We start from the raw sequence: 27,597 nt of genomic DNA, 5'->3' as shown, positions 1-27,597 counted from the left end.
TTCGGAACCTATGCAGTGTAGCAGAACAATGCTAAGTACTGAGGAACACAAATATACTTCTGTTAATATTGTGGCAGAGTGGGCATGTTTTGAGGAACTGCTCAGTAAAAGCTAGGGCTCATAAGTAGCACAGAGGGGTCTGGTGCGCCATGCTCAGCCTCTACCACACATTAAGTTCTGCATTGCCAACCATTTAAACGAGTGTCTCATTATAGACTCTATAGCTGATTAGAATTTTATATGCTCAACTGGTCAAGTTGGGTCTGAATTTGGAGTAATTTCAATAAGTAATTCAAGTTTACACCATCACACAAGACCCTTTCACAAGGTGATGTCACGATGAACAATTTCTTGTCAGTGACTCACCCCTATTGACAATAATATTAGATTATCTTTGGCTGTGCAAACATTAGCCACAAGTTGACTGGGCAAGGTAACTGGTGCTATTTTGTGTTGGGGTCCCAATTGTTTGATGGTTTTGCAGGTCTGCAGCAGTAAACATCATGCAATCCCCACATGAATAAAACTACCCCAATCTGAGCTCTGTGCCACCTGAATACCACAACCTATGAGAAATTTTCATCACTGATATTCCTTATCTCTCTTTCATCATTCTTCCTGGAACCTCGGTGCTTCCTGGACACCTTAACTCACTCTATGCACCTGATTGACAAGCTCTGGAGAGTATTTAGCCGCTGGCATCGCTGGTGAGGTCAAATTCTTCTTCATTGAAAAAAAAGAGACAAGACTCTAAACCCTTGCAAAGATTATCATGGACTAAACTTAATCACCTTTAATAATTGGTATTTCATTCCACTTATCTCCTTATCTTTGAACCTGTCAAGAATATAGGGAAAGAACATAAATGGAAGATGGCATTTAACACTCTCATTTGTCACTATGAGTACCTGGTGATGCCATTTCGTTTAACCAACAACCCTGCAGTCTTCCAAGACTTGGTGAAAGATGTCTTGCAAGATATGATTCATAAGGATTAAAATTGTTTTGAAAAAAGAACCGTGATGATGACATCTGTCAAGTGAGAGACATACTACAGAGACCAATGGAGAAAATATATACATATTCAATCATTTGATTGAACACAATAAACAGTTGTTCTGTTCCCTCCAGCCAATGAGGCCATTTCTCAAGGGCTACCCTAATGGCTAGCAGCTTTGTTTCCAACACTCTAATTGTGCTCTGCAGAAGATACATTTTGTTCTTAACAGTAGAGTTTCTCTCTCTCTCTCTCTCTCTCTCTCTCTCTCTCTCTCTCTATATATATATATATATATATATATATATATATATATATATATATATATATATATTCAATCAAATTTAAACATATTCAAGATTCTTATGGTGAGTCCACACAATAAAGAGTTATTTTGCCAATTTGATGAACTTGAAAAGAGAGAATTTAGTGATTACATCCTTCCTCTCTCCTGCGTCAGCAAAGTAGCAAGATGGCACATAGAGGACAAGCTAATTAATATTAATACTAAACCTAATTGCATTGTCAACATTGTGTTTGTTCCAGCGAAACTCATGACATGCAATTTGCTTTGTCTTCTTGCCTGTTGATATTGTATCTAACAGAGGACCCCAGGAAATCACTTCTGGAATGACTTTTCTGAGCTGAAGGCAAGTCGAAGGCCTCTCAAGTGTATGCTTGTTCAGCCAACATGTGGCGAACCCCGGCACGATAGTGCCCTCCTTGACTGCAAACTCATGACCTGAACCTGAAGTCTGGTCCAGGAAATTAGTTCCCCAGATCAAGTGACCTTTCAGCATCGCTAAAGTGGTCAAACTTGTGGCAGTAATGCTCAAAATTTCCATAGATTCACCCTTCACACTCCACATATCCAAGCTCAAACCAATTGAGTTTCGTCAACTCAACTTCAGACAACTCACATATTAGTTGGATAATGAGACTGTGTGTATGAACTTTATTGGGAACATTTCACCAACTGGAAAAAAACCTCTGTTAACTGTGGTAATTGGCACATTGGTCACTTTTGGGCAAATTACCCTTTTGTTTGTATGTGTTTTTTAAACAGCACCCGGTTTATTTTGAATTAGGGTTGTGGACATACTTATCAGCCAGCATGAAGAACAATTACAGAAAGCAAACCACATTTCAATCTAGATTTATGCTTGTGAGTACTGTGTAATGACAAACTTAGGGAAATGCAATATTGTTCTTTTGAGTGACTTTAAATGAATCATATGAGCTTGTACTACTTCTGCTGCATCAAACAGCATTAAAAGCATTAAAATTAAATGGAGGTAATATTAGTCCAAAAAACATCAATAACAAAACTGATTGCAGATGCCCATGTGTCTAACTATACATTCATACAAATTCATACACCCCACAACATCTTTATAATCCCAAAAAAAAGACTAATGAATAACTAAGAGCAACATTAGCTCCACACAGAGCTCCTGCAGTCACACAGCAGAAAAGTCAAAAGATTATATGTGTGATTTCTAGCATGCAATCTGCTGCTGGAAACCATTTATAAAGAAATATGGTTTCAATTTTCCCCTAAGGTTTGTGCAGGGAATACTATTATGATCCTAAATCAAAGCAAGAAGAAAAATATAGTAAAAGGCATTTTCTACAGAAGCATAACATCTCCCTTAGCTGAAAACACATTTTTCTGAATTGTTTTTTTTAAATCAGCCAAAAAGTTCATTCCTAATCTCTGCATAGTGTAACAAAATTATCTCAGTTTAACATCCAATTCCAGGATTTATTTATGTTTTAAAAGTGAGTTGTACTGTATTAATGTCATACAATAACTTGTGAAAGCTTCATATTTATACTATATCAATATTTAATCATATACTTCACTTTTATGTTTTTGCCGTGCTTTTCAACTATACTTTTTTATTGTCATTTATCTGTGTTACCCTGCCATTCATACTGCTTCAAAGGTTTTTCATAACTCTTCAATCATTTCCACTTCCTGGGATGTGGGAATGGTTGTGTTATGTTCCATACCCCCCACTGTTTTTGTAGTTATTTAGTTTTTTTCTTTATTTTACCTCTGCTGCTGTGACCCCATTTCCCCAAATGGATCATTGAAGCCCGGTCTTACTCCACACTCTCTCTGTCTCACACTGGAAACACATTTATCTGCTTCACTGACACATTGAAATCCATAAGTGAAGGCTGACAGGGGGAGACAGAAGAACTGATGGAGAAAACAGCCATACACAGATGGAGATAGAGATACAGAAGGTGTGTGGAGTCAGGTGGATACACACTGACAGCTCTGAGTAATGGCTGTCATTACAGTGTCACTCTGTCATTGCACCACATTTTAATACTAACAAGGCCAAATCTATATTCTGCTGGTTTCACACTCAACCATACAATGAAGCTGTCTAATGATGCATTTATCCAATATAATAATATAACTAGAAAGCATAAATTTGTTATTAATCTGCTGTTGTCTGACTGATTGTTGTTTAATTACCCATAAATCCTAATCTTCATATCATTTTTACGATTGGATATAATACTTTATGAGGAATCATTTAATGTATGTTCAAAAAAATTCAGGACTTGACGTTTCATCAGAGGGCTGAAGTAAAAACTGAAATATGGCAAAAAGCATACCTAAATTTCTTAAAATTAATAAATAGTTTTAAATGTAATTCATTGAAAATCTAAAATAATAATAATGTACTAAAACTCAAAATATCAGTTAACCTAGCAGCTTTGTGCTGTGTAAGCACAGCAGTGCTTTTAGCTAAATGCTCATCGTACACATTGTATGTTAATGCTAATGTTAGGAGAGAGCAATGTTTACTACAATAATCATCTCAGTTTAGCTAGGTAAACAGTATTAAACCCAAAGTACAGCTGAGGTTTTGCAGGTATCTGGTTTAATAAATAAATAAATTAATTAATAATAATAATAATAATTTTTATTATTATTATTATTATTATTATTATTACTATAATTAGTCATTGACAATAGTAGTAAAATAAAAGCCAGACGAGAACCAATAAGGTAACAATTAATCATCCTGGAAACCCATTGAATGGTTTTGGATTTCAGTGTGGATCAAAGTGGTGCACAGACCGACACATAGCACCACTGAAAATCTAAAAAACAGAAAAATTATGATTTATTTATGATTTGTAATAGAAGCTGACGATTGTTGCACATTTACCACAGCCACTAAGTTTTGTGTTTTCCACAGTATTTCAGTAAATGTGTTATTTTTATGACATTTTCAATAAAAAAACATGTTTTCCTGAAGGTTCCTGAACTTCCAGATAAACACAGCACAAGCATAATAAATCCACATATGCTTTTTAGCACAACTGCAGTTAGATAAGTTAATAAAATTAGTTTTTTACCATGTCCTGATTTTAGCGATGGATAGAGCACAGAACTATATATTGACACAAATGTAAACATAAGTAATCCTACACGTACTGTTTGTATACAATGGTCCTATTCACATATATGCAGTACAACTTGTCTGACAGACACACACACACAATCGTGCAGTCAGCACACTCCAAAACCAGACAAACAGGACAGTTCATGTAACCAGCGGTAAGTGAACACAGCTGATTCCTTTGACCTGGAGGTTCATCTGTCATTCTCCTTATCAGCCTTCTCATTCACTGCATAGCTGCAGAGGTACTGAGTAGGCCACAAACACATGGGTACACTGATTTATCTCCACAGTATTCAAAATTACAAAGCTGTGTCTTGTATCGTTTTTAAGTATTGTTGCTTTAAATGTGTGCTGCGTGTTGTGTATTAATGCTTTAACAATAATCATAACCAGAAGAAAAAGAAAATCTCCAAATAGTGAGCTAAGTTGACAGCAGGTCAGTGTTGTGATTTGGTATAAATTCCAGAAAAGATGACTGTTTTCAGACGTAAGGATGGATTAGGGGTTCCTGGCTAGTATGGAAAAAAATTCTAGTCATATTTATATTTTATTGTCTTATAATGAAAAATAGGTCTAATTGTTTACACATTTCAGGACGTTAAGCACAGTGCAAATTATCATTCCATCCCCCCACTCATAGGCGCTGCACAGGAGTTAAAACATTCTCACACCTGAGCAGCAAAATAGAATTTCAAGGATTAGAACAAAAATTCTAAAATTAAAAACATTGATACATAAATAAAGAAGGTAAATAAATAAACACACAAGCGAGCAAAAAAGCAAGAAAGGATAAAGGCTCCAATAATTTTCTATTAATAATTTTCATTAATCAATGCAACCGCAAGGGGGCACAAGCCAGTGTCTTCTTGTGCCAGTCCCAAGTCTGGATAAATGCAGAGGGTTGTGGCAGGAAGGGCATCCGACGTAAAACACATGCCAAATCAAACATGCGAATCGTGACAAAGGCTTCCATACCGGATCGGTCGGGGCCCGGGTTAACAACGACCGCCACCGGTGCTGTTGACCTACAGGGTACCGGTGGAAATTGGACTACTGTTGGTCGAAGACGAAGAAGAAGAGGAGGAAGGTGTGTTCGTAGGCAGAGAGAGAAGAGGAAAGCTAAGAATGTAGGACTGACAGTAGGGACTTTGAATGTTGGTACTATGACAGGGAAGGCTAGGGAGTTGATCGACATGATGCAGAGAAGGAAGGTGGACATACTGTGTGTCCAGGAGACCAGGTGGAAAGGTAGCAAGGCTAGAAGCTTAGGAGCAGGGTTCAAGTTGTTTTACCATGGGTCAGATAGGAAGAGAAATGGAGTAGGAGTTATATTGAAAGAGGATTTTGTGAGGAATGTTCTAGAGGTGAAAAGAGTATCAGACAGGTTGATGAGCCTGAAGCTGGAAGTTGAAGGGGTGATGTTCAATGTTGTGAGTGGTTATGCCCCACAGGTAGGATGTGAGTTAGAAGAGAAGGAGAAATTCTGGAGTGAGTTAGATGAAGTGATGCAGAGCATCCCCAGAGGTGAGAGAGTTGTCATTGGTGCAGATTTCAATGGGCATGTAGGTGAAGGGAACAGAGGTGATGAGACTGTTATGGGCAGGTTTGGTGTTCAGGACAGGAACGCAGAAGGTCAGATGGTGGTTGACTTTGCAAAGAGAATGGAAATGGCTTTAGTAAACACTTTCTTTCAGAAGAGGCAGGAACATAGGGTGACGTACAAGAGCGGAGGGAGAAGCACTCAGGTAGACTACATCTTGTGTAGACGTTGTAATCTGAAAGAGATCAGTGACTGTAAAGCATTGGTAGGGGAGAGTGTAGCCAGACAACACAGGATGGTGGTGTGCAAAATGATGCTGGTGGTGAGGAAGATAAGGAGGACTAAGGCAGAGCAGAGGACGAAGTGGTGGAAGTTGAAAAAGGAAGAATGTCGTTTAGTTTTCAGGGAGGAGCTGAGACAGACTCTGGGTGGTTTGGAGGTGCTTCCAGATGACTGGACTACTACAGCTAATTTGATCAGGGAGACAGGTAGGAGGGTACTCGGTGTGTCATCTGGAAAGAGGAAAGCGGACAAGGAGACTTGGTGGTGGAACGAGGCAGTTCAGGAGTGTATACAGAGAAAGAGGTTAGCTAAGAAGAAGTGGGACACTGAGAGGACTGAAGAGAGTAGACAGGAGTACAGGGAGATACAGCGTAAGGTGAAGATAGAGGTGGCAAAGGCCAAACAAAGAGCATATGAGGACTTGTATGCTAGGTTGGACACTAAAGAGGGAGAGGTGGATTTGTACAGGTTGGCCAGACAAAGAGATAGAGATGGAAAGGATGTGCAGCAGGTTAGGGTGATTAAAGATAAGGATGGAAATGTATTGACAGGTGCCAGTAGTGTGATGGGAAGATGGAAGGAGTACTTTGAAGAGTTGATGAACGAGGAAAATGAAAGGGAACGAAGAGTAGAAGAGGTGACTGTTGTGAAGCAGGAAGTAGCAAAGATTAGTAAGAGTGAAGTGAGGAGGACATTGAAGAGGATGAAGAGTGGAAAGGCAGTTGGTCCTGATGACATACCTGTGGAGGTATGGAAGTGTCTAGGAGAGGTGGCAGTAGAGTTTTTGACTAGTTTGTTTAACAAGATCTTGGAGAGTGAGAGGATGCCAGAGGACTGGAGGAAAAGTGTACTGGTACCAATTTTTAAGAACAAGGGAGATGCGCAGAGCTGTGGCAACTACAGAGGAATAAAGCTGATGAGTCACACAATGAAGTTGTGGGAAAGAGTAGTGGAAGCTCGGCTAAGGGCAGAGGTGAACATTTGTGAGCAGCAATATGGTTTCATGCCTAGAAAGAGTACAACAGATGCAGTATTTGCTTTGAGGACGCTGATGGAGAAGTACAGAGAGGGTCATAGGGAGTTGCATTGTGTCTTCGTAGATTTAGAAAAAGCGTATGACAGGGTGCCGAGAGAGGAGCTGTGGTATTGTATGAGGACGTCTGGAGTGGCAGAGAAGTATGTTAGAGTGGTGCAGGACATGTATGAGAGCTGTAAGACAGTGGTGAGGTGTGCTGTAGGTGTGACAGAGGAGTTCAAGGTGGAGGTGGGTCTGCATCAAGGATCGGCTTTGAGCCCCTTCTTGTTTGCTCTGGTGATGGACAGACTGACAGATGAGGTTAGACAAGAATCTCCCTGGACTATGATGTTTGCAGATGACATTGTTATTTGTAGTGAGAGCAGGGAGCAGGTGGAGGAAAATCTAGAGAAGTGGAGGTCTGCTCTGGAAAACAGAGGAATGAAGCTTAGCCGCAGTAAGACAGAATACATGTGTGTGAATGAGAGGGACCCAGGTGGAACGGTGAGGTTACAGGGAGCAGAGGTGAAGAAGGTGCAGGACTTTAAGTATTTAGGGTCAACGGTTCAGAGCAACGGTGAGTGTGGAAAAGAGGTGAAGAGGCGAGTGCAGGCAGGTTGGAACGGGTGGAGAAAAGTGTCAGGTGTGTTGTGTGATAAAAGAGTATCAGCGAGAATGAAAGGAAAGGTGTTCAAGACGGTGGTGAGACCAGCAATGTTGTTCGGCTTAGAGACTGTTGCACTGAAGAAAAGACAGGAGGCAGAGCTGGAGGTTGCAGAGCTTAAGATGTTGAGGTTCTCTTTGGGAGTGACGAGGATGGACAGGATCGGGAATGAGTACATCAGAGGGACAGCTCATGTTAGATGTTTTGGAGATAAAGTCAGAGAGGCCAGATTGAGGTTGTTTGGACATGTTCAGAGGAGAAACTGTGAATATATCGGTAGAAGGATGCTGAGGTTGGAGCTGCCAGGCAGAAGGTCTAGAGGAAGACCAAAGAGGAGATTTATGGATGTAGTGAGGGAGGACATGAAGTTAGTTGGTGTGAGTGAAGAGGATGCAGAGGACAGAGTTAGATGGAGGCACATGATTCGCTGTGGCGACCCCTGAAAGGGAGCAGCCGAAAGGAAAAGAAGAAGAAGAAGAAGAACTTTCATTAATCCTGTAAAAAAATCACCTCAGAATAGCCCCAGTACACAGGTGTCACCTCAGTTGTACTGAATTGTAGGCACACGATTAGGAAAAATAAAATCAAAACTATGTGCAGGGAAGTCATAAAGTATGTTGAAACAACCTTTCGATTACCTTTAAGATTTAACAATACAGCAAACCTAAAAAAACCTAAATGTTACGTAACCTGCCTCACATAGTAAAACTATCCTGACTGCCACAGTATTGTAAATATGACATCAGAGCAAAGCATGACAACCACATTTTCTTTGTCCTCTTCCTCTCGTGAGGCGGAGGAGACTTTTCTCCCAAAGGAGCGACTAATGAGCTTTGTTGTCAGGTGAATACAGGTGCCCCACTGAACAGGAGCCACATTAAAGCATGAAAAGACACTTGCAGAGAACATGAAAACACAATCAAACACCTTTTAGACTCTGGGCAATAACGCTTTAAAGCGAGACCAAAGCAAAATTTTGATCACTAAAGCAACTACGTGAAACCCCAGGATTTGCTTTAAACTCTGAACAACAAAGGACTGTTCATTTTTTGTGGAATACATAGTGTGACTGTTTTTTCTTAGTCAATTAAGAGTTGATTTAAGAATTTGCTTTATTTACATATCTCCCATATGAATATTACCACAGTACCAATAAAGTGTGAAGTATTCTCACAGTATTAAAGTAATGGTTTCAGCCTATCAAAGTGTTATAGTAACATCATGCCACTTCTGCCTGAATGCAAATGAGATTTTAACAAGTTAAAAATTCACCTCCTTCCTGCTGAAACTAACAAGGTCACAGAGGAAATGAGGGGGAAATGAGTCATGGATTTTTTTGTTTGGTTTGTTTTAGGGCATTTTCTTCTGCACCCTTCTTACTTCTTGCTTGTACAAGTTTCAAACTGACACACAGAATGGGTCAAGATTTATGACACAGCTAATTAACACCACTGCAACACTGTATTAACCTCTACTGTATTTAAACACCCCCAACTTGCAAGAATTTTAGTTCCTCAACTTTGTGTTACAATCTCCCAAACCGAAAACAAAAGGATTGTAATATAAGTGACATAATGCATTATTTTACCTCTCCTCAGTGTGTGTGCAGTTTCCTCATTATACACACACCTAACAAAGAGATGAACAGGCAGGCTCTGTTTAGGCAGCAAAATGTGTGACATGTATATGGTCATATGACTTTTTTTGTGTAGCCACATAACTTTCCAATGTGGAGAGCAACTTCAGTGTCAGTCATCAGTGTCACAACTTTTCAGGCTCATTTTATTAAAATAAGCAACTAGTACATTTTTGACTTTGACTAAATGTACATAAAAGTTACTAAAATTAGCTAGAGGTTTTTCAGTACTGTGGTTATGACTTCTGCCCTGTCTGTGGGCTGTGTGTGTGGGTATTTGGGGGATAGATAAACTGTGAATGGGCCAAAATGACCAGCTCTTTTCACCATGGTTTGTCCTGGTAAACTAATTATACTTTTTTTTTTTTTGGAATTAGTGTGAAAACATTGTACTATTTTCTTATGTTGTTTTTGCTCTGTACTTTCTATGCTTAACTTGCGCATTATGCATTTTATCAGAAAATGGTGCATTTTCCACTTAAACTACATATATATACTGTATATATACACACATATATATGTGTGTATATATATATATATATATATATATATATATATATATATATATATATATATATATATATATATATATATGTGTGTGTGTGTGTATATATATATATATATATATATATAGACATATATATGTCTATATATATATACACACATATATATAAAATCAGTCTACATAGCATTTATGTTCTATATTGCAATTTACTCCATGATAATCACAATATGACTTTTTGACAAAATTATGCAGCCTAAGTCACAAAGCGGTTAATGTAGACAAGAATCATGTTATCACAGATGTGCCCTGGGACTTGATTCAAAACACATGAAACAACACTGTATGAATTGATATGCTGCCAAGATGACATCGTTCTAACTGATGGAGAATCTATAAATAGGCGTGTTGTGGTTGAGACATAAGAAATATATTTTGTTTTATTGCACCATTATGCCAAAGGCAGCAGTGCGACCCAGATACAGTCAATACATCACAAAAACTAGGCATGCAGAAATAACTTAGCTAACAGGCACACACATCACTTTGAAACGCATATCAATCTCTCTCTGTCATTTCACACAAATTAACACAGATTGTATATGTACACACAGTATATACACTGTTGCTTATAAAGTTGGAATAAAATATTTTTTCATTTTTTAATTATTGTGACAATGTGATTCTTTCTTGATAAAGTGTGTATCTTCTCAAAACTTTGTTGATCAATCTCTTCCAAACACATCACAGTGAAAACTGCACCACAATTAACCTTTGCAAAAAAGAACAATGTGTCCAAAAACAAAATTATTCCAACTTAATGGCAACAGTGTTTCTTTCTCAATCTTTTTTCTTTTTTTTTTTTTTTTTTTTTTTTGGTTTGGTTTTTTTGTTTGGTTTTTTTTTTGGAGAGAGAGAATTTAAAAATAGGTGTTCACAATAACAGACATGGACCAAAATATATGGTTTTCTGATTTCTACAGGCGACTCAAGTGTAGCACACCAGATTTGATTTCATCATCACGTCTGAATAAACAGCTCTAAATTAAAAGGCAAAGCGGCAGAAGAGGAAACTTCAAAGTAGCATCCTTCAAGCAGCACAGGCTTATCTGGCATGTCACACTTCATAAGAAATTCATGCACTGTCTTTCTCGCAACCCGCTGATTTGAAGGCGGTTCCTGCAGGCCCCTGTTCTTGAATGAAAATAATAGTGGCAGGCATGGGAGGAACTGCAGATCGAAGGCTGGGGCAGCTCTGCAAAGAGGAAGCCAGTGCAACACTGTATTCTCCACAAATGTTACCTTGGTTCCAGACCTTTATATTTTTCAGGTTTCAAGTAGGTCCAATATTGTTCAGCCAATCAGAGCTCTTTGGCAAGATTAGAAATGGCAAGAATGGCCATATGCCTTTCTTGGCAAGAAAGGCCATATGGCCCTACTGTGCCAGAGCCATGAAGAAGCAACAGAAAATCTATTATAAAAATATAAGCTTAGATACATGCAGCTGTAAAGGTGGTTAGTGTATAAAAATGAAAACTCTATTATCCGCATATGACCACTACTGCAGCTTGTATGGCAAAGAAAAACAACAAATTAGTACTAGCCAATTAGAGCAAAACAAAATAGAAAAGGATTATTTAAAAACAATTTCAGATCCAGAAATGAAGAAACACAGCACCACCAAAAATAATCCCTTAACAAGTGCACATTGTTTCAGTGAAAATTGAAATGAAATTGAAATCGTAAAGCTTGTAACATGTTTGAAATAATTAACCATTTTAAAATGTTGCTAATGGTACTTTGACTTGTAATAAGGCAAATGGCTTCTCTGTCATTGTGAGTGGGCCTGAATCACCAGATACTGAAAGATGGAATGGCACCGCATAGCTCAGTATTCTCGCAATAGATGCATCCATGCAATTCATCCATGGGTTCTTAGCATGGCTAATTGAGAATCTGGTAAGAAGATGACATCTCAGGAAGCAAGAATCAGAAAAAGAGAGAGTGGACAGAGTAAAGACTGGCTTTTACTTATTGGCCAGAGCTAAAAGAGCTGTTGTTCCTGCTGTTGGACCAAGTGCCCTGCTCTGTTTTGTGTTGTTTCGTTTGCTTGGTGTGTGGTTGTGTTTGTGAAATATTTGATCATCCACACAAGTCAACAGAAATTTAGCAAATCAAGAAAACTTTTTAAATAACACCCCAACACGACTTGGATGTGGATGTGCTCTTGTGTTGGTTGCTCGATAATGTTAGCCGTGTTGCTATTGCTACCAAAGTTTCACTTGTTGTCAAGGTAACCCTGACAAGTTTTGTAAGGTTATTTTAGCTGGATATCTGTTGTGTAAACCTTGGTCCACAGAAGAAAAAAGAGCGAACAAACACAGCATAGTTTTTTTTGTGGACTGAGTTACATCAGAGTGTCACTTTAGCACAGCTTTTACTTTTTCAATGTGATGGCAAAATCATTTAAACCTTGTAAAATTGCTGCAACATGTCAGCCGGTTTCATTATTTGGCTTTCTTTATCTGCCCATGATTGCAATTTGTATTTATGATGGCTGTGTTAAAGCAATGGTGGAGAAGACAACTGCACTACAGTATCAATTTCTGCATTTTGGAGCCAACTGTGGTATCTTCACTGGGCTTTGGGATTGAGGGTCGGAGAAGGGATAGTATGAATCGAAGAACTAATGAGTAAATAACAGTCTATATTTGATGTTATTCACTGCAGTCAAGTGGTCATCCGTGATTGTCACTGTTCAGTGGGTGCAGCTATGAGTCTATCAACAGGTGCTGTCTTGTAATCCATGTGGTCTGTTTATCTGTGGTGATGCTTTTCAAAATTACCACAAAAAGTTAAGACATGGCCTCCCACACACCAACAGAAAGGCAGAGGACATACCCCATGTACCCCAACAGTTAAAATGGTATGCTTTTGCTCAGCTGATATTGTGTGTATGTTTATAGAATATACAAAAAAAAAAAAGAAGGAAGTCCAATTGTCATCTTTCCAACATCATCTTTACTGTCTTTCACGGACAGTAGCCTAACAGTGACAATGTCAAAGTTGATTGACTGTGACAAGTATCTGAGCAAAATACCACCAGTCATACAGTTTTGTATGTAATGATGATAATTAATAATTACTATGGATAGAACCCTGAAATAACTGAGGCCACAGGTAGTGAATAAAGTCTCAGCTTTGTATTAACAACAGACATAATCATCAACAGAATGAAAAGGGAGCAGATTAGTCTAACGTTGATGCAAAAGTGACTCAAGCAATCAAATTAAATATGACTCAATATTTAATTATTTCTTCAACCAGGTAATTCTTTTTCCCATCAAAAGCATTTTTTGTTTTGTGTTTTGTACATTTAATTTTTATGTTAAAATCTTGAATTACCACACAACACAGTCATATACAATTATAAACACCACAGGTCAGAAATCAACCATATATACTCTCAATAGAATTTGATAGCAATCTTAACAGCTACAGCACATTAGGTAATTAGATTAAGATTACAGTAGATTACTGATAACCCACCAAAATTCTAAATCAGCATAATTTAGAATATATGGAACATACAAGTCAAAACATCTGCTTCAATAAAGATTGCAAATTTAGTTCATTAAAATATACACAGAAATAAAAAAGAATTATAGTTATATATCAAGCAAGTAAACAGTGGTATTTTTGTCATAACTGTGGCATTTTGAGTTTAGTGTTAAGACTAAACGTGTTGTTTTGTAGCAGCTCATGGCTGCTCATGTATCTCCATTAAGACTGGTACACATGGTACCCTGAGTTACAAGGTTGGTCACCCTCTCTCGCTCTTTCTGCAGGAGCTGCTTTCCTGGTGACTGGTGAGCAGATAATTACAAAGTAGATCAAGACTCTCTCTAGGGTTGTTAGTGTTTCAATTAATGATACATTCTAATAAAGCCTTTGCTCCTCACACTTTTCTAAATGCACAGCCCTTTGCTTTATATACAAGAAACAGGCAGTTCTGGTGACTTGATTTGGACATTTTGCTGCATCTGACCTGAGGTGATAACTGTATCATACAGTCTTTGCATCATGGCAATATGTCAACAGTAGAGATAGTAAGGCTTAGAAATTGCAAACTATAAACTACTGTAGGTTTCATGGTTTCTAGAAGCCATGCCTGGGGATTTTGCTTAGCCTATAATGGAACACATTATTTTTATGACTTAAATCTGGCACCTGCAGAAATGATATGTTGCTGTTTTTCTGACCCTAAAATGCATTTTGCCAACTAGTTTGATATTTTCCAGCTCAGCATACCCAGGCGGCGGGAGCAGATATGAAACCAGAAAGGGAGATCAATATGAATATGGCAGCACAAGCACAGCTGTTAGTGTTGTCAGTGACATTTATAAACTGTTTGACCTGATACAGTCCGCCCCTGTACAAAGTTAATAGTTTTTTCAAATATCTTGCAAAAGTGGGGCCCCTGCTATGAACAGTTATTATTTGGATGGTCCTATGTAGTTTACAACAATAATGCAATGTAACACTTATGTACAGTTGATATAGATAGAGGAGTATACTGTGCCACAGTGGTATAGTGTATTTCTTCATAAATGCCACTACAGTTTTTTATTAATGTTTAATATAATAATAATGTTCTATAGCAATATTTTTAGTGCAATTTATGTAAGCACACAGTCTGGTAGGTCTGTTTGAAGAAACATGCAACAGAACAGTAAAGAAACTAGTCTGTGTGTGCAGAAATCTACAACCTGTACAACCTGCACCCTCCAATGGTGAATCCCTGAACAACAAATGTTAAGCCACAGTGTGTCAGTGAATTATCCATTTATTATAATAGAAATATACAACATACACACAGTTTGTGCAATTTTCTGTGAAATGGTAAAGAAACTCAATGTTTATTCTTAATGCGAGAGTGTCGGTTAAGGCCAGAACTGTATAACAGACAATTATTCCTCCTCATTCTTCATGTAGAAGCAGAAGAATCATCAAACCAATTGAGCTCAATGATTATTACCACAATGCTTGTAGCCCACTACTCTATCTCAGTGAATTTTCCAAGGAAAGAAAAAAGATCTTAGAGATATAGTTGGGCATCAGCGGATGTCATGATTGCTAAAAATGTTTCTATAAAGATATTTTTTTCACGTGTGTCTTTCCAATTACTTTTTATCTCTTTAGGCACTATAGGGCTACACTGCCCACACAATTTGAATATTAATGTAAATCTACTCACTTTAAAGCAAGACTTGGCACTTCAATAAAGAATCTGTAATTACATCCAAAACAGAATTTTCTAAGTGCCTGAAAATCAGCTAAACGTATAATTGGTCTAATGCTTGTAGGTTTAGAGTCAAAGCAAGTAAAATTAGGAAGTGCTATTTAGCTTTTTTATTGTAATTCACCTTAGGTCATAGCAGTTTTGCCGCTGGCATTATATCATGTCTGTTTTATTATCTCTGCTTGAGGCCACAGGCTTCAGGTTTGTCAGGACTGTCAGAGGTTGAGATGCATTGTTAGTGAAGTAACTGCCAGGTCTAATAAAGAATAAGAATCCATGGCATAATAGGAATGATATCTATAAAAAAGAACAGCTCTGTGATAAGAAACAAGCAAAATACAGGAAAAAAGGCAGATGTAACTACAAGTTACATCCACTTCATCGTGCTACTTCATTGTGTAATTTATTCAAACATCTCGACGTGGATTATCCAACACCAATCTAAATATTTGTCACTCTCAGACAAAAACTGAGGTCTCACTCTTGTTTAAATGTAAACTTTAATTTAAATATTAGTATTATTTTTTTAATTTTATTTTTATTTTTTGTCCTTTCGGCTTATCCCGTGAGTTCAGGATCATTGTCCGCATGTTGATTTGGCACAGTTTTTACACCTTTCCTGACGCAAACCTCCCCAATTTCTACAAGGTTTGGACCGACACTGCACAGCTGGGGAGGAGAATGGGCTGTTGGGGGTTTAGTGGCTTGCCCAGAGACACTTCGACATATAGCTGGGACCGGGGATTGAATTATATCTTGAAATACTTAACTAGGTAGCTATCTGCAATTTCAATAAGAAATATTAAAAATTTATATTTGTAATTCAACCCAACTTGATCATGTTTTTTATTTGAACTGGAGCTTAAAATTAAACTAGATTAAAAGGTACTTAATCAAATAATGCATCTCCAAAAATATGATTCAAAACATTTGTCTAGTTATTTCACTGGGAAGTAAGCTTGAGAGGTTTTTTTGTTGTTGTTGTTGTTTCCAATTAATGTGACTGAAGTAGCACAAGTTTTCAAGGCTAAATGATTAAGGATTGATCTGGTGCTTTACTAGAATGCATGCAAATCATTCAGCCCCCTCTACAAATTAGTTGTGTTGGCAAAGTTTACACCTTCAGCTACTGATGGTGCAGTCAAAAAATCCAACAATATAAATCAACACCACTATTGTTACAGTACAAATTCCATTAAATGAAACACAAAAATGCAACTTTTTTTGACTGTTGCAGTCTCAAAATTATTTAACTCCTGCATGACGAGCATGTTCAGACATAAGCATCCTGAGGAATCTTAGCCCATTCCTCATGGGCATTGATCTCCAATTCATTTATATTCTTGGGTTTGTGTGCTGCAACTGCATTTTTAAAAAATATGACTAGAGATTATATATCAGATTCAAGTCAGGAAACTGTGACAGCCAGGTTTTTTTCTCTCTCTTTCCTCTTCACTGTTCCTTTAACTCTGAACTTGCAAACTGTAAATCTAGGAACATTCAGTGCCTTCACTATCTTTTTCTATCCTTTGCTTTATTTGTGAACGGTACTGATCCCTTAACATCTTTGACAATTCTTCTGACTTAGCCATATTTCTAACATACGCACACGACACTTAACAAACCACTAGCCAATTAAGAATTTTAATATTAAGCACAACTGGCACACGGGTGTGGGGCATAAATTCTTGGGAATCTTTGGGCCCTTTGGACCAATTGAACATTGTTTCCGACCACGTTGATGCCTTTATAACGACAGTGTACCCATCTTCTGATGTCTATTTCCAGCCACATAACATATAATAGCACATAGTTGAATTCATCTCAAACTGGTTTGCACATTCAGCATATGGTGGAAGTGAAGACTTACATCATAAATGTGCAGCTGACAAATCTGCAACAACTGTGTGATACTATCATGTCAATATGAACCAAAATCTCTTAGGAATGCACCTTGTTGAATCTATGCCACAAGTATTAAGGCAATTCCAAAGAAAAATGGGGGTCCAACCTGGTCCTGGCAAGGTGTACCACATGAACTAAACTGTGAATACAATAGTATGAGACAATGCGATTCAGATCCAAGTAGGCCTAACAAGAAGATTGAATCAATAACACAATGAACACAGTCTAATGAACGCTTGAGGGAATTTTGTCACAACTGACACAAAGGTTAACTTGGACTCAAGAATGAAATGATTACAATGTGCTGGTCAAGGGTCAAAGGCCAGTTCCTCATGTTCATGCATGTCCACTGTAACTTGACTGGTTGGCAAAGATATACAACTTTAAGTTGGCAATTCTAGGTTTTAGTGAATTTGGTGTAAATATGCCCCTTTCAACAGGTGCAGACCCAGCTGTGACTCATTTTCCTTATACATACTTATAACTGATGTACTGTGGAGTACTGTTTAGATAACCAGTGACACAGGCACAGGTCTGACTTACTTGTTCTCTACTTTCCATTTGATGCTGTTTTTCCCACTGCACTCTTCTGTGACTTTCTCTACTGTCTTCTCTTAGACACAAAAGTAAGTCATCTTGATTTTTTTCCCACACACAGACGCACACGCACACGCACGCACACACACACACACACACACACACACACACACACACACACACACACACACACACACACACACACACACACACACACACACTAACACAATGACAATACCTGATCTAATACTATATTGCAGCTGCAGTAGCCTTTTCTCAAGTTAAATTATTGCACAGGAACAGTTGTAGTTTATATCTTCAAATGAGCTCACTTGTACAGTAGACTAACTATATAAGTTACTATATAGATATTGTATCTCTACTGTATAGTAATATGTGTTTGCCTTCCAATGTGGATGCTTTTTAATATGACTGCAGCAACACTGTTCATCTTTGTTGTGCATATCACTGTAAAAACATAAATAATACAGAATGTATAAAACCATCTTGGTCAAGAGACTGTAGTCATTAATGTGCCAAAAATGTCCCAAGTACATTTTAAATACGGCAACAGATATAAATACATCAGCAGAAAATGTGTAAGCAAAATTTACTTTTAATTTCACATTATGGAAGATGTTTGCTTCACTTCAACTGTATAAAAGTAGCAAACCCTGATCCAAGTCCCTGATAACATAACAGGTTTTTTATGATTTAAAAAAAATATACTTAAACAACATGACATATGTGAAACATAAACATATGTTAAATAATGCTTAGTTGACCACATTGCAGACATGTGATTAAATTGTCTTACCACACGATGGTGACAGACTACCATTCTGCAAAAAGAACTTGGTGGATTAAAGAAACACTGCAGTTTGTGGAGAATAGCACTGAATCTAGGTGAAGAGTTACTTCCTTGTAAATGTGTGCTGTGAAACTTTATTTGCAGCAAAAAAGTTCTAAATGATGAAACTATGAAGAATCTATGAATCTACTATGAATCTAATTCTGTCTTTAAAAACATACTGTATCTTACCTCCCCAGCCAGTGAGCTGTACAGCTTCCTTTGCTCTTTTTTCAGTTGTTTTGAAGGCATTTTGTCCTTCTCTCCTTATAAAGATGAACTGCAGAGAGAGAAAGGGGAAAAAAGAGAGAGAGACATAAGTTAAAACAGAATGTGATTTAACAGAAACTCACATGAGCCAGAAGGAAAATGATTTGGAGAGAATTGAAATCCAGGACATCATGATGCTGCCCACTGAAAATTCATTAAACCAGCTGCTCTTTCTCAGAATAAGATTCAAAACTTTGCCATTCATTCACACTACAAGTATGCATGTGAACAATATTTCCACGCATTCTGATATCCTGAATTGTATTATGAACATCAATATACTGCTGATGTATAGTACTATGTATCAGTATAATACACAGCACAGAACTGACACAATCACTTCCTCTGGATCAGGGTAGTGTCCAGGCTCACCCATGTAATGTAGCTAAAATAAAATACAGTATATTTGTAAATGCCATTTCTTTAACTCATAATGACAAAATGGTAACCAGACCAAAGGACCTTTGTTAAAGTTATATTATGAAACCAGTTTATATATATTTTTTGTAGATATTTTATTGCGAGAAGGTGCTATCAATGCCTCATTTGACATATACTCACTGAATAGTAATGGCAAAAGTGCAGAGATACTCACTTTTAAAGGCTTTTAACGTAAGCTCGCCAATCAAGGAAGGCCACATCTGGTGGGTCACATGCTGACATGAAAAGGTACCACAGGTTCTGGACACAGCATTAGAACTTGACTCCATGGGCGAACTGATTTCAAGTCTAACATCTACTTAGTGTGACCCCCAGAAATTCCATTTTTGGTTTTAAATAGTAATTACGACTAAATATCCATACAGAACTGTTACCAAGATTTTTTTTAACAAACTACAATGAAATTTCGCTTTGTTTTCAAAATTGCATTAACCATTTCTTAACAAACGGGATTGTTATAGCAACTATGAAACTTCAAGAAAACATCTTCAATCCTTGTTGGATGCAAAGGGATGGAAACTTAATCCTAAATTTAACATAAATACATCGCACATTCAGTTGGTGCAAATTTTCTTTTATCGTTTAACAAAAATGGTCAAGGAATGTATGGAAAAAGCTATAGTGAAATAATGAAAATGATATCAATACAAAGGTCTGCCTTGCTAAATTAATTATAAATTACCTGATTTCTGATAAACAAACAATTCTACTAGCCTAATGTGAATTATATATTATGTTGATATAAAAAATTTTTTAGTTTTACACTTTTTGACATTTGAAAAACAGAGGATACAAATTCTTGCACCCAACTGTTTACATTAAAATTAAATATGCTCTTACGTAGATTATTAAACGGCAACTTCACCAATTTTCATTTTGCTTGCTATGGCTTTAGTTTATGGTGTAAATAAACAGGAATGCTTTTAAACTTCCCTCTGGCTTCCTTATATTAAAATATTTCTCTAGCTGAAAATCACCTCCAGATGACATCACTCGAGGGAGTTTCTCATCATTAGGAGTTTATATGATTCCACTAGATTGACTAACGCAACAGTACAATGGAAAAGTCCAGGGAGTTCAGTGCAGGTGGTTTATGGTCAGGAACCATCATGGAACAGGTCTGCCGTAAAGTAGTTACAGCTGAAACACCAGTGTCACTGTCTAAAGTCTGGCAAGTTTAACATCACTACAGTATGAACTGATAGGCTGTTGTGCAAAAAAGAAGTGTCTGCTCCAAAATCATCACCTTCAGGCTTGACTAAAGCTTTTAAACTGACCTCATAGACAAAGCAGAAGTATTCTTTGAGGCTGCCCTTACCATAACCTAAAAGCAAGTCTTAGCTTTCAAAGACCAGCTAAAAGTTCCAACAATATGGATTTCAAATTTGTCCCTACAAGTGAGACATGTACATGCACAAATTTACAGACAGAGTGTGACAAACACAGCATGCAGCAAGCTGAGAAACCGCCAACTTGTCCACAGCTCCAAGGCAAATCACATCTCAGTCTCTTCCCACAGATGTGTGTGAATATGGTATTCTAATTTACCACTGCCAGAGTACATGTTTTTAACGTTTTGTACCCATGTGATCCTTGCTGGAGGCAAACACAACTGTATAAGCTGTGTAAAATAGCCAATGTTGTGTGTGACGCCATCTCTGGGGTGAAGTCGGCAGCATGCACATTCTCAGTGGCTTCAGGTTAACAACTACTCCCTGTCATTGTTTGACAGTGGGAAGCAGTTCACAGAGAATTCCACTGTAGTTTTAAAGGGACTTTAAATGATCCCAGTTGGCAAATTAATGAAGTCTCTGTTCATGTGTTTTTTCTTTATCTGGACACAGTTCACATTTTAATTCCGGCTGCTCAAACAGGTAGAAACACTTTAGCTTTTAGATGCAATTGTAACTCGTGTTGTAGGAATTACCTGGTTCAAAGCACGGTATACTCTGCATACAGTTTATACACTGTATACTATGTCTTAGGGGCCTGGTGGCTCAGTGGTAGAGCATTGGGTTGGGATTCAGAAGGCAGCGGGTTCGAATCCCCCCACCCAGCCACCAAGGGCCACCTTGGTGTCGGTGCCGGGCCCGGACAAAAATAATGGGAGGGTTGCAGCAGGAAGGGCATCCAGTGTAAAAACACATGCCAAATCAACACGCGGAACATGTTCCGCTGTGGCGACCCCCGAAGAGACAAGCCGAAAGCCGTTGATCAAAGCACTGTATACTCAATTCCAAACCCAAAAATTCAGACCAGTTACAAGTAAGTAAATACAACCAAAGTGCTGTTGTCTGTTTAATCTAAACCAACTCTGACCACTGCTGTCACTGTCTTCAGAAGCAGCTGAACTCTCCTTGAGCAGCATACAGTGAAAAATAAACCTTATCACTTTAATCTTTTTATTTACTTTTCCGTACAATCAAGTTCCAAAAGAGAACTGCAAAAATACAATAACATGCAAGTAATTTAAACCATGTAAGAAAATAAATAGTAGTCTGTACGGGGTCATGTTTATCAATGTATATTACATAGTGCTTCTTTTAACAACTCTCTGTAAACAAATGGGAACTAAGGAGGCTAATTGCTTTAATTTCACAGTTTTTTCCTTTCTTGTGTAAGCAAGATTTCAGCTGCTCAACAGTTTCAGGCCTCCTTTGTTGTGTCTTTCACATTATAAGGATCTAAACATTTTTAATGGGTGACAGCACTGCCATGCAGACAAGCCACTTTAGTGCCCAGACTTTTTTAGTATTCATAAAAAACAGCCCTGCCACTATAATCCATGGAAAAGTTACTGCAACTACAGTGCCTACCATACATGGTCCAAGGAACAACAACCAGTGAACTATTGACAGGGTTATAGAGCCCAAAAGCTAATTGATGCCCATAGGAAGCAAAGGTTAGCCCGTCTAGTGTCTTCTGTTCAGACAGAAAACACTGTTCAATTTGTGGCTAAACAGATGGTAACAACACTGCAGTTCAACTCCACTATATGTTCATCAAATAACTCAGATTCACTTTTCCCCTGTGATACACATATCTGTCAGATCTGCGAAGACATAACTTCAACATTTTAGAGAACTTCTTGTAGTCTGCTCATTACAAACAATGTGCTGAGTTGAGGAGAACAGAAAGAGCCTATGGTTTCTACTTTGCTGGTTTTCTGTGGCTGGTTTATTTTTATGTCTTTTGGAGATAACAGCAAATAAACAGAGCGAAAATAATTGGACACGTTATTTTATCATGTAGCTGGTTTAATGTAAATTGCTTTTTTGTTCAGTGATTCCCAAACAAGCCAGAGGTTATTAATGATCTGAACCTTTTCAATAGCCATGACCATTCCTATTCTGTCTCATAAAGACAGACAAACACACAAGTCTCCATTTAACCACGCCTGCATAACATTTAGCCAGAGTTTAACTAGGCGCTCCTCAACACATCTTTCTTTTCACCTAGATTTCAAAGTAGTTAGGCTTATAAAAAAAAAAAAAAAACAGAATCAGATACAGAACAGAAACCATTACCAGACCGTTACTGATCTGGTTGTACATTCACAATAAAAAAAAAAAAAATAATAATAATAATAAGCTAAAAATACACTTCTTGGTGCTTTTGCAAAGACAGGCTTTTATTTTGCAAAAGAAAAAAACACATACAGCAGCATCATTTCAGGAGACTAATATGTTCAAAATGACCTGCAAAAAAGGGGAAGTAACTAACTAACCATACATATTATATGTCAAACTAATTTAGTAAAACATTTTTAGTTCTGTAGCTGCTGTAGCTCAGTTGGTATGTCCACGTAGCACAGTGTCAGTGGTTCGATGTGTCAAAGTGTCCCTGGGCAAGACACTTAACCACAAGTTGCTCCCGGTGGGTCAGGTGAGCACTTTGCATGGCAGCCACTGCCATCGGTGTGTGTGTGTGTGTGTTATATGAGTGGGTGAATGAGAAGCAACATTGCTTTGGATAAAAGCGCTAGCAGCAACAGCATCGTTTCAAGCACTAGCCCTAACTAACCATACATTTTATATGTCAGACTAATTTAGTAAAACATTTTTAGTTCTCCAGCTGCCGTAGTTCAAATTTACCATTTATCATTAGTTCTATTCCATCTGTGCAAGCAGCTGTTATCCTGAAAGCCTATTTCACCCAGCTACTGTGGATGGATAGGTCACCCAACTTTGTGACAAACAGACCTAACAACAAGCTGATTAGTGGATCACTGATCACCACCCAAAATACTGATACTCTGGCAAGACACTAATATTTAAAAGTAGTTTATAAGTGACACTACACTTCCAGAGAGAGCTACTGCATCGTTAAAAAGTTTTTATGAGCATTATTCTATGTTCTTAAAGGAGCCTGTCTGTATGTCCAGCGGACTTTGACATGTATACTTAATATACTTTTGACACAAGCATATTACCACAAAGCCACTCGAAACACAGAGTCAGTATTGATGTCTACCTCACTCTGTCCTGTGACTGGTTCAAGATAATAATCTGACCTAAGTGATACCAACTTCATGAAGGTGCCAAGTTCACTGGCTGTTTACTTCTAGGTAACCAGAGATGAGGCGTGTGTGTGTGGATTTGAAGGTAAAGTACTGGATTTGTAAGGAGAGTGTGTCCCGTCCACTTTAAATGTCAGTGTCAGGCATGTTGATAGACAATAAAAGGGTTTTGTTTAATTGTTGCTGGTGAAGCTGTCATCACCTCTGGCTCTGCTGCATCGTGTGTGACACCAGGCTGCTGCACGTCATAAGCCGGTCGGCGGTAAAGACGGGCGGCAACACAGCTCAAGGGCACCCGAGGGGTGGGGGGCTTGGGAAGAGACTCCTACCTTGGACAGCTCCACGAGTTTGTGCAGCCTCTCTGGAGTCTCCAGCGGGTCAGGAAGAGCAGCAGCGGGAGGAGGCACGACTTTAATCGTCCGGCTTAAGCAGCTGCTCCGGCGGCGTCGCTCAGGAAGCTTATCTCTTCACACTTTTCCGCATCTTTGATGTTACCGGATCCTTGGTGGTGCTTGCACGAGGACTCCGGGCGCTAATGCGCATGCGCGGCTAAGGTCGCGGAGAGGAACAAGGAGGTGAATGCTGCCTTTAAGTAATGTCGGAATATAGGGACAGTTAGAAAGCCAATTGAATATTTACTTGGTTAAATTTTAAAAAAGAGTAATGCGTTTGATTTAAAATACACTACTTCAAAATCCCATATCTTACAGCTTACCTACACCTACTACAGTATTTAAAATATTTGGAGTTTCAATAGACAAAAGCATTATAACTGGCCTATTAGAAACGTTAGAAATTGTAATAAAACATTTTGCATAGTAACACAGTGTTAGAACATATTACATACAATATACAAACCAAATCACTATAATTAGGACCATAAACAATGGGCATCTTTTTGATAATAATGTGGACTAAATAATCATTTAGAAGTTACTTTCTTAAACAAAGCAGATTTCTGATGTCTTCTGAACAGATTTTTGTACACAAGCCCAGACCATTAAGGAAAACCAGGGAAAGTTGTAACAACAGGTTAAGGCTGGCTTACACTTAACTTCAGTTATTTTCTAAATTAGTTGTACTGTCCACAATCACAATCGAAATCTTCTCTTTTCACCTTTGGTTAGTTAGCCTGCAGTGTGGATTTGCTTGTTCACTGACAACACAGGCTTTTACTATTGTCCAAAAGTATTCTCATCAGCCACATCAAGGGGCAGACCAATAACTCTTTACAAAGCCGGCAATTAATCCAAAATGCTGCAGCAAGAGTGCTGACTGGAACTACGAAGAGAGATCATATTTCACCTTCATTAGTTTCTCTCCATTGGCTTCCCATTAAGTCTAGAATATAATTTCAAACCCTGCTTCTTACATATAAAGCTCTGAATGGCCAGGCTCCATCATATATAGAAGATCTCATAGCACCATATCATCCCAGTAGACCATTTCGATCTCAGAATGCAGGCCTACTTGTGGTTCCCAGAATTTCCAAAGGCAGAATGAGAGGCAGAGCCTTTAGCTATCAAGCTCCTCTCCTGTGGAACCAGCTCCCAGTTCAGATTCGGGAAGCAGACACCCTCTCTACTTTTAAGTCTAGGCTTAAAACCTTCCTCTTTAATAAAGCTTATAGTTACTTATGGTCATGCTGCAAAGGCTTCGACTGCTGGGGACCCACACCCTAATGCACTGAGCTCCTTTCCTCTCACACCACAATTGTCACTAATGTATGACTTTAACTCTGTGGTTTTCTTTCTCCTTCTCTGTCTCCCTCTCTCTGTCCCTTTCTGCAGGTGTCCCCGGGTTTTGAAGCTGTGTTTTCCCATGGTGTAGCTACTGGTCCTACCAGCCTGCTCAGTGGTTTGTTGCTGCTTCTTGTTGCTCCCGTTTTTCTCTTTCCACTTTCCACTCACCCCAACCGGCCAAGGCAGATGGACCTTGACGCTTTTTTCTTTTCGTTTTTATTGCTGTTTATAAAAACATGTAACTACAGGTTGCCACCATGTTTGTTTTGGTATAAGAAAACTGAATCTGCAGGTTTGTTTACCTCCAGAACTTCCAGTCATTGCCAACCATTTTTTGACCGTGATGTGCACAGTTTAACCATCATCAGGTGTGTGCTGCTTTGCATCTATGTTAACTAATTAATTTAGTATGTGGGTTTGAACTTATGTAATGACTTCTTGGTGTAGTTTAATGTAGTTTTATTTCACTCAAAATGTAAAATCTACGGCAAACATTTCTGAAATACTGTCACAATGTCTTTTAAAGTGGAACACAAAGGTTTCTGCCCCCAGCGTAACAGACATTTGACTATCGGGTACTTAAATATGCAACAGGATGTCTTTTAGATTTAGAAGTCAGACCTCAGCGTGGATCATGAAAGCAGCATTACCCTTAGTTGTATTAGTTCCAGCAGCAGTATCAGGAGTCCTGTTCACGCCGGCACTTTGAGGTGCTGTGCATGTGGTGTCCACTTACTTGGCCAGCAGTCATGGAGGAGTGGGAAGAAACCTTGGCAAGAAGCTAAAGTGTCAAAGCTTGAGATTTTAAACATCCCACTGCAACATGGCTCAGTGATAACAGCTTCTCTCATCACTACAACACACACACAGAAATGTTGACAATTAAAAGAATTAATAGCATATGAGCAGTCTATCGACATATGTTAATTCTGTGCACATTTTCTCTGCTCATTCATCTGCAGTATTTGAACATTTGAATGAGATGCAGGGGACTACAGAAACAATCCATGTTGCTATAGGTTTTAATAGGTCACGCTCAATTCTGTGTCAGCATCACCAAGAAATTATATTTCCTGTTGCTCTGTTTTACATTCATCTGTACCACTCACATTCTCAGCACAGCTGGTGGGTTCCCCTGATCTTTTATTTCACAAATGAATATGGAACATGCACCTGTTAGGGAACTACAACTGGAGACAATCATGTAAAAATTGTGTCGAAGCTGCCAGTGCCCTGAACAACTTTATCTGCATCCATGCAGCAAGATAGAATAAAGGCCAAGCCTAGATTGCTTTTCACTTTAAGGCACAAGTTGAGTCGGTATTAACAATGTCACAAAATGGCAAGGCCACATGGCACAGGCTGTCATCAACATGTTGAAACTAACCATCCTCAAGAGCTGTCCAGTTATCTATCCCATAATTTGAATATTTGCTTTTCGTGTATCTCTGCTGCTACTTCGTGTGTTTTTTTTTTTTTTTTTTTTTTTTTTTTTGTTGATGACCCAATGAAATGACATCATTCCAGATAACTGTTCTTTAACTGTGGGTGAACTCATGTTGGTGCTGCATTGTTCAGATTGATAATTGCTTCCTCTTGTTATTGTTTGCTGATGGAGATCAGCTGATGGAGATCAACTTCATACCAGCCACCTGCCATGCACTCCATATAAAATGATTTCCTTGCTCCTTTATGTGCATATTTGTACACTGATATAGCCAAGAAGGGGCCACTTTTACTTTCCATCAATTGTATGATGGGAAACAGTCCAGTCATAGACCTGAGTTGTTTACATCAATGATGAACTGGCATCTTTTGTTTGATCAGTTTTTATCATTTAGACACGTTGGATTTATTCAACTTTACAGACTTACAAACTTCTCATAGACCCCATCCAGACCATCACAGTTATAAAATACAATCTAAGTACTATTTATTGAATTCTTTGTTTTTGTAAGGCA

General features: G+C 38.2%; 1 protein-coding gene across 2 annotated transcripts in view; it reads right to left on the bottom strand.

Moving 5' to 3' along the window:
- The window catches only part of LOC137104878 (phospholipid phosphatase-related protein type 5-like), a 109,470-nt gene extending 85,107 nt beyond the window's left edge, over positions 1-24,363 (bottom strand). For both annotated transcript variants that reach the window (XM_067486691.1, XM_067486693.1), the window contains exons 1-2: positions 24,224-24,363; positions 18,857-18,944 (exon numbers count right to left, since the gene is read on the bottom strand). In XM_067486691.1, the coding sequence (XP_067342792.1) occupies positions 18,857-18,916 (60 nt within the window). In that variant the 5' untranslated portion in view covers positions 18,917-18,944; positions 24,224-24,363. The remainder of the gene's footprint in view (positions 1-18,856; positions 18,945-24,223) is intronic.
- Between the last annotated feature and the right edge of the window lie 3,234 nt (positions 24,364-27,597).

This window comes from Channa argus, chromosome 19 (assembly GCF_033026475.1).
Source record: "Channa argus isolate prfri chromosome 19, Channa argus male v1.0, whole genome shotgun sequence".
In the NCBI taxonomy this organism is placed as follows: Eukaryota; Metazoa; Chordata; class Actinopteri; order Anabantiformes; family Channidae; genus Channa; species Channa argus.
This window is presented reverse-complemented; position numbering and strand designations above follow the sequence as displayed.